Below are 8,588 nucleotides of genomic sequence, written 5' to 3'. Positions count from 1 at the left end.
AGAGATCCCAGAAATAAACCAATCTTATATTGTCAATTGATCTTTGACAAGGGTGCCAAGACTATTCAATGGGAAAAGGACAGTCTTTTCAACAAATGATACTGGGAAAACTGGATATCCACATGCAAAAAAATGAAGTTGGACCCTTATCTTAAACCAAGTTGTATAAAAAATAACTCAAATGGATCAAAGACCTAAACATAAGGGTTAGAACTATAAAATTCTTAGAAAAAAAAAAAGGGAAAATTTCCATGACATTGGATTTGGCAATGATTTGGATATGACACCAAAATAACAAAAGAAAAAAATGGGTAATTTGACTTTATCAAAATTTAAAAGTTTTGTGCCTCAAAGGAAACCATCAAGAGACTGAAAAGATAAGCCACAGAATGAGAGAAAATATTCACAAATTATGCAATGAGGGATTAATATCCAAAATCTACAAAGAACACCTACAACTCACCAACAACAAAACAAAAAAACCCAATTAAAAAATGGGCAAAGGACGAACAGAAACTTCTCCAAAGAAGATATACAAATGGCTAATAAACACATGAAAAGATGCTGAATTTCACTCATCGCTAAAATTAAAACCATGCAATACCACTTCACACCCATTAGGATGGCTATTATCAAAAACACACAAACAAACAAACCCAGAAAAGAATAAATGTTTATGAGGATGTGGAGAAATTGGAACCCTTGTGCATTGCTGGTGGGAACATAAGATGATGCAACTGCCTTGGAAAAATTTGGCAGTTTTTCAAAAAGTTAAACATAGGATTACCATATGATTCAGCTATTCCACTCCTAGGTATATACCTAAAAGAACTGAAAGCAGGACTCACATAGATACTTGTACACCCATATTAATAGCAGTATTAGTCACAATAGCCTAAAGATGGAAGTAACCCAAGTGGCCATCAACAGCTGAATAATAAACAAAGTGTGGTATGTACATATTATGAATATTATTCAGCCTTAAAAAGGAACAAAAATTCTGATAGGTGCTACACCGTGAACCTCTTAAACATTATTCTAAGTGAAATGACAAATAATGTATGATTCCACTTAGATATGAGATACCTAGAATAAGTAAATTAACATAGACAAAGTGGAATAGAGGTTACCAGAGGCTGGGACAGAGGCAGCGGTGAGGAATTAGAATCGATACAATTTCTGTTTGGGGTGATGAAAAAGTTCTGGAGATGGGTAGTGGTGAAGGTTGCACAACAGTGTGAATATACTTAATGCCACTGAATTGTACACCTAGAAATGGTTTTAAAAGGGTAAATTTTGTTATGTATATTTTACCACAATTAAAAAATATATATACATAGAAGATGGCTTGAGTGAAAGAAAGCAATTTGAATCAAAAACGGTGATTTCCGATAGGCCGGCCTATTAGTTTTTTACACAAGCCTGCTGCCTGCTCTCTGCTGACAGGCCTTGAGTTGGCCTGAGCTGCCTAGTGCCTGAGTTAAGCCAAATTGTCGGGAACTTCCCCCCCTCCTTTGAGGCAGGAAGTTTAAATTATCAGGTCAATTAGGAAAGATACAACCGAAAAATACAAGTTTCATTCACACTTCAAGGAGGCGTTTCCTGGCTGGGTGCCACTTTTATTATTTTTGGCGGAGGTGGCTGAAAACCCCACAGACCCAAGTAAAGGTACAATGTGATCTTTGATTCGCGTTTCAAAGATCAAAGAGAGTGAGTTTGGGTGTAAATGCAGATAACATTTCAGAGATGGTTTCATGAAAGGAGTCACTAGACCAGGGCAGAAAGGGAGCTGGTCTCTTACGTGTGTGTTCGCCTTGAGAAACATCTTTTTCCAGTGAATTCGGCTGCTGATGGCCCTAGTAATTTCTGGCCTGCATCCAGGTCCTTGGCCCACAGGGCATTTGGTCTTTGGGCTGGGGGGCCGGCACCCCCTCCCACCTCTTGTCTAGGCACCTTAAGCACACGGAGAGGAGACATGGGGCGGTGCACGCGAGAAGCACTCAACCTCATGCTCCACTCGCTTTTGCAAAGTCTCTGGGTGCTGACTGGGCATGCCACTCCCGGGCAGCAAACTTGGCCTTGGCAGCCTGCCCTCATTGTCCTCTCTCGGTCCAGCCTCGACCGGGGTAGGCAGCACAAACCCACCCACTAGAAAACCCACAGGCTTGCCAGCCCCTAGGCACGCAGGTGGGGAGTCCTCACTGCCAGCGCTGCCCTGCCCTCCAGCTCCTGGGCCGGAGGTATGTAGAACCAGGCACTGGGTGGTGAGAAACACTTTCCATGGAAGCGCTGCTGCCTCTCTATGCCCAAACCCTCCCTGATGCTCTCTGTCCCCAACATTCCTTCTGACGTTCCGTAGCGCCCCAATGCCCAGCTGATGGAGGGCAGTGGCAATGGCTCAAACATCTCTGGGGGAGCCAGGTGGGTGCTCGGCCCCTCCCTCCAGCTATCCGTTCCTCAGCCCCAGCGCGTTTCACGTCTGCCTGCGGGACACCGCCAGTCCCGGCCGCCCCACGCTTGAGAACGCGGCCCGAAACGCTCCAGGTACGTCGCGCGGACGGGTTGAGCGCGCTCCCATGACCCCCCGCGCCGCACTGCTGCGCTGGCAGGGCCTGGGAGCGCCTGCGCGGCCCTGGGCCCAAGGCTCAGGGCGCAGGCGCGGCCCTGCTGGGAGGCCAGCGTGGGACGCATGGGGCGGTGCGCGCACGCAGGGGGCGTGGCTGCACGACGTGTTCAGCCTCTGAGCGCTGTGCGGGTTCGACCGGGTGTCGCTAACTTCGGCGGGAGGGTCAGTGGGGCGGCGGGAACCCGAGCTGCCGGCTGGGGCCCCGCCCCTCCATCTCTTCCTAACTCCCTGTCCGCAGAGAAGCGCTCGGAGTCCCCGGACTGGGTCCCAGCTGTCCTTCCGAACGGCGAGCCTCAGTTTCTCGGTCGGCGCCGCAGGCTGGGGAGATCCTGAAGTCATTTTCGGGTGCTTCCCGCGGTCTTCGGAGGTCGCCCCCGCGCCCCGCCTCACGGCGGCCGATATTGTTCTGCACTTTTTAGGTGGCACTTGGACTCTCGCCCTGGGAGGGAGACCGGTCCGCAGTCTCCAGCTGCAGATCCGTGGACCCTCTTCACAGACGCTTCGCGCAGCCTCAGGTAGGTCGGCTTCTTTTTGCAGTGGAACTTGTGAGCTCTCCCTGCGGTTTCCTGCATGGCGTTTGCGGGAGGGCTGGTGCAGTGGTCCACTTGCTATGAGGCTTTGGGCACGTTATTCTACCCCCGGGGCCCCTTGTCTCCAGCGTTATCGGTGCTTTTTGGCTTTGCGGAGGCAAATGCGCGTGCGTCCCGGTACGTGCTCCTTGAGTAGAGCGCTGTGCAGTCCAGGAGAAGGGCCCAAATTCCTCAGTGTTAGGGTGGGGAGAGAAGGGATAGAAGTCAACAGACTGGTAGCCAAGGCGCCAAAGTGTTAAGAGACCCAGGCTTAGGAAGGTTCAGGCCCGTCAGGGCTGGCTGGTTGGAGCAAGGGAGCATTCTCCCTCAGGCTGCAGGGGGCACACAGGCATGCTGATGAGCAGGCAGCGGACAGCTAGGGTTCTGATTGGGGGTGGGATTTGGGGCTGGGAGGAAGCCAGGGCAGAGACCTGGGTAGTGTGCACTGTCTTCTGGGCATGGGATGTGGGTTTTGCATGCAGCCTGGCACCTAACCTCAGATTGGTGGCAGGAGCTGGGGTGTGGTTTGCAGTCACTGGTTTTCAGAATTCGATGAGGGACTGAACTGGACTCACAAGTGGACTGCACTTGTGTGCTGCCCCTTGGGCCACTGCCGCCGGCAGGCTCTGGCATATTCTTTTACTGTGTTAGGATGGGAAGGGCTTTCAGGTGGAAGAACCCCCACAGAGTGAGGGCTGTACCTGAGAGGTTCCAGAATGCTTGGGTGGCAAAGGTAGGTGCTCTTGACCCTAGCAGCTTCAAGTGCTGCAGGTTACCCTGGAAGGTGCTCAGCAGAAAGACCAGCAGAGCTGTGTCTCCCTGGAGGAACTCACTCTGATGGGGATAGGAGAGATAAACACATGGGCAACTATGCACAAAGGTGTGTGCAGGCCGTGGTGGCCCGGCGTGAGTTGATGGAGCATTAGGGTCTGTGGGGGGGGGTTGCAGAGTGTGTTCTGTGGTGGCTATGAGTGGACCTCCCTTTGCAGAGAGACTGAGGAGGTGGCCACTATCAGGCTGGGCAGTGTGAGAGCCCTGGGAGAGGGCTCCTAGCTTTGGAAGGGAGTTGTATCTGGTGATGGTTGCAGCCTCCTTTTCCACTGTGGGGCTCTTTGGGCTGCTCAGGGTTGATGACCACTGCTCTCCAGGCCCTTTATAGCAGTGACTTTGGGGTGGTGAAAGAAGACGTAGCAAGTGGAATTAAACTTGGGGGTTTGGATGCTGGGCTGTCGACAGGAATGGGGATGCAAGGAGGTGTGTTCGGGGTAGGGTGGCGTTGCCAGCAGGCTACACCCTTGAGTGGTGAGGTGAGTCTGGAAGGCACGGGTGGGGAGGCTGGAGGGCACAGAGAATAACGGGTCCCTAGGCTTCTGTTGGGCAGAAAGGTAGCACCTTCCAAGCTCCTAGTGCTTTGATGTTAAAGGATCTTGTGACACTGTCTACTTACATAGCAATCACAGTGTTTGGGGCGACTAGGTGACTCCTTTTTGGTGGATTGAAAGGTAGTTCATAACCAGCATGGTGATGTGTGGTGGTTAAGCTGTGGTCTTTAGAGCCAGGTTCAGCTGCCTCCATCACTTACTGGTGGTTGGTGTGTGGCCGCAGACAAGTGACTTCACTCACCACTCTGCCTCTGGTACGATGAGCGTACCAGCCTCATCAGGGGGTCAGTGTTTGGCACAGATAGAGCACTCAGTAAAAGGTAGCTACTGTCGTTCTCCTGAAACTCCCTGACAGCCAGCCAGGCCATCCAAGGAAACCCTGGGGGTTCCGACCTGGCCCCCTTTCCTTCTCCTGAGACTGACAGCATCTGCCATCACGCCTTGCCCATGAAACATCACAGGTGGCATTTGCCCACCTCAGACCTCCCAGGACTGCCTCCTGGGCCCTCCTTCCACTCAGAGCTCCTGGTTGGGTACCTGGGGTTTGCCTGCTTAGTGCCTCCTCCTGCTGCCCAGTGGAGGTGGTTGGGCCTGGTTCCCGCTCTTCCCCACCTTGTTTTTGGACAGATTGCCTTGGATGGTGGCCTGCGTCTGACAGTCCCGTCAGCTCTTCTCAGCGCTCCTGAGGCCACAGCTGTCAGCTCCTCTGACCCTCAGCACTTGCCTGGAACGCCTGGGTTTGCCGCACCCCTTTTCAGCCCATCTCTGTCCTGTTGTGTCATGCCCACCCTCCCTGCTGCGCTGTCTCTTCCTTTCTTCCTCCTTCCTCTTATAGTCGATGTGGCAACTCCCCTCTGTTCCCAGCATTCCTCTTGGCCGGCACCATTGGCAGGGCCCTTGCAATCCCATCCGGGCAGCAGCCAATTACACCAACGCACACCCTTGGCAGCAGATGGACCAGGTCTCTCCTGGCGTCACATATGCCCCCCCCAGTGGATCCCTGGATTGAGCGGCCCTGCTGTGGGGACCCTGTGTGTGCACGCACAACCTTGGAGCAGAAGAGCATGGCCATGAGTGCTCCCGGCGGTAAGCCCACAGAAAGGGGGCCCCCGGCTCTGCACATGCCTGGCCCATGGCCCCCAGGGTGGACTTCCACTGGGTGCCAGTCTCGTACCCACGCACCTTTGATGGCTCCCCAGGGCTTCTGGACCGATATGTCCTTTTGCTTTGAGCACTATCAGGACAACCTCACCTGCATCTTCGAGATCCTAGGGCAACTGATGGACTGAGCCAGGTGTGGGCAGCCCCGTACGTCGATGGGGACCTGCCCCTTCCTGACGATTATGAGCTCTTCTGCCAGGATCTCAAGGAAGTTGTTCAAGACCCGAACAGTTTCACTGAGCAGTGCTGTAGCACCTTGCTTCCTGCCTCGAGCCAGCCACCAGTGGCCCCCGGAGCTGCCTGTGGTGAAGCAGTACTTAGCTAAGTACTCAGAGGCCCTGGCACTCAACATGGGTGCTGTCCCAGTTGCTGTGGCCACCCCTGCTGTTTGTAGTTCCAACTCTACATCCAGAAATACTCTCCCTGAACAGCAGTGGGCCAAGGAGAACAGCCCTGGGTCTGTGGAATCCCCCACCTTGTCTACTTTTGCATGCAGCACTGATCCTGGTCCTGTGGGGCCAACCTCGTCCCAGCCAGGGGAGGTGACCGCTACCTCTGTCCCTGTACTTTCAGGATCTGCTAACCCACCTGCTCAGAAACCAGATCCAGTTCCACCAGGGGGTCCAGAACCCCAGAAGACAGAGGAGGAGGTTTCTAAGACAGAGGTAGACCAGGAGACATCCTTAGGTACCCCACAGTGGGTGGCGGACACCTCAGAGGCCCCAGGAGACCTAACAGTTTCCCCACTCCCCACCCCACAGCCCTGGATTCTGGACACAGCCCAGGCAGATGCAGATGCAGCAGTGCTCCTTGTGATGAAGTGGCCTACATAGCTGAGGAACCCCACAGCCCTCCAACAGGACGGGGTGGCTTTCCCAGATACTGCCGTATCCACTTGTTTTATTGCTGGGCAGGAGGTGCACCTGTTTGGGCTCTGCTCTGAGCCCTTGTCTCCTTCACCACCCCACCACCTGTTATAGCAGAATATTGGGCTCTACGCTGTGCCTGTCATCCTCTCACTTCCCCAGTGGCCCAGAAGCTGCCTCCTCAGCTGCATTTCCACTGGTTGGACAGTTTCATACAGCAGTCCTCATCAGATATTTCTATGTCTTTATAACCGCTCCACTCCCCAGACCCCTTTGTTCAATGTTGGCTGGACTAAACTAGGTCTGCCATGTCAGCCCTGTTTGGATCTGTCCCTGGATGGTGTCTCTGCTTTGGCCCCCTTGCCCATCTTGGCTCCCTGTGACCTCTTTCCTCTTGGCTGGAATTTAAGGAAGGCTGCATGGAGGAAGCAGCCACTTTGATCATTTAGTATGAGTGGAATGGCTGAGAAAGATGCTTCCCTATGGGTTTACCAGCAGTCTTGGCCAGCTAGGGAGGTGAGATACAGGCCTCCTTGCCAGTCTAATTCAGTGTCAGGCATTTTTCCCTTTTGTATATTAAGATTGTAGTTATGCCTGGTTTTCTTCAGAAGTTGACATGAATTTCTGTGTCTCAGTGCCTTTGCCCATGTTGCCCTCCCACTTTCTGCTCTTCAGCAGTCCCTGCCTCCTTGCCCACTCTTACACATTGCTGACTCAGCACTTAAACCATAACACTATAAATGACTTCTATCTTTGGGTAGGCTATGAGCCTCTAGGGCAGGGGCTCCATCTTGATCAGCTTTGCATCCCTGGTACACAATTTGGTACTCATTAAACATATGTTGAATTTATGGCTCAGCTTGTGGTGTGGTGGCTGCTGACAAGCAGAGCCCTTATTTTGTTAGCCGGAACACTGTTGCCTGTTCTGTTGGGAACCAGCTAGGCCCTAGCCATGAGTACTCTAGGTCGGTGTTGGAGGTGTGGTTTCTGGTGGGGGCTTTGCGAATTGAAGGGTCTGGCTGAAGGATGGAGTTAGGACTGGCAGGTAGAGTGTGGTTTTGAGAACTGACTTCCTAGAGCTGGAGGTGAAGTGAGGAGCAGGCAGCAGACCAGAGCTATGAGGCCCAGGGGCCAGAGGATTGGAATGAAGAAAGACCTGTTCTGTACAAGGATGGGTTTTCTAATAATGAGAACTGAGCTCAGAAGCTCCCTTAAGCCAAATTTAACACAGGATGGGTACAGAGTACCTACCCAGAGGAACAGTTAGACAAGAATGTCAAGTCCCTTCAGTTTTATAATTGTGGAAACAACACTTTCCTGGAAACTAGGAAGAAAAAATAAATGGAAATGTGAACTGCTACTAAAACTAGTTATTTTAGAGAAAAATTAGTAGTAAGCAAACATCTGGTCAAAATTTTTAAGTAAAATAGACAGGTTGGGATTATTTAGTAATTGTTAACTTTAAAAGGCTCTGGGTTCAGATGGTTTTATGCGTGAGCTATTTTAAGGCACAGGTGCCTTGTAAATAAAACAGTTGCAAGTCTTAGAAATAAGTGGGAAGGTGATATAACCCTAAAAGCAAACAAGCAAGCTAACAGAAGAAATCACTATGCAGCCTTGATTCTGATCAAGTGTAAGTGTGGGAAATCCCTGCACATTGTAACTCAGCCCCAGATGCACTGCTGCCCCTCCACACTATTGCTCAGTTCTGGACCCTCCTTTTTCAAACCCAGCTCAGACTGCGTCCCACCCCCACCCACTGGCCTGCCAGTGGGTCTGATATTGTTGGCCATATCTTTTGAGTTGGTAAGATGTCTCTGACAAGAGAACCTGGGGTTACTCACTGGGGTGATGGCCCATTCACTTAGTTGACATCCCCACTGTTGCTGGCATCTGCGCAGGACACCTTTCTCATCTACATTTAGTGGACTGAAAGAGAATCCCTTTCAGCTCAAGATTGCCATCTTCCCTTCTGACCCCCCCC

General features: G+C 51.9%; 1 protein-coding gene across 1 annotated transcript; it reads left to right on the top strand.

The window, feature by feature from the left end:
• The first annotated feature begins 2,679 nt into the window (after nt 1–2,679).
• On the top strand, nt 2,680–7,455 carry RTL10 (retrotransposon Gag like 10). The gene is given in 9 exon segments (XM_081801619.1): nt 2,680–2,755; nt 3,046–3,141; nt 5,205–5,314; nt 5,442–5,562; nt 5,564–5,714; nt 5,717–5,789; nt 5,791–5,855; nt 5,858–5,978; nt 5,980–7,455. Coding segments are annotated over 9 exon segments (1,395 nt in total). The 5' UTR covers nt 2,680–2,689; the 3' UTR covers nt 6,572–7,455.
• Nucleotides 7,456–8,588: the final 1,133 nt, after the last annotated feature.

The sequence above is a fragment of the Leptonychotes weddellii genome, chromosome 13, assembly GCF_054177405.1.
Source record: "Leptonychotes weddellii isolate Sample4059 chromosome 13, ASM5417740v2, whole genome shotgun sequence".
In the NCBI taxonomy this organism is placed as follows: Eukaryota; Metazoa; Chordata; class Mammalia; order Carnivora; family Phocidae; genus Leptonychotes; species Leptonychotes weddellii.
Note: the sequence above shows the minus strand (reverse complement) of the source record. Positions and strands in the feature narration are given on the sequence as shown.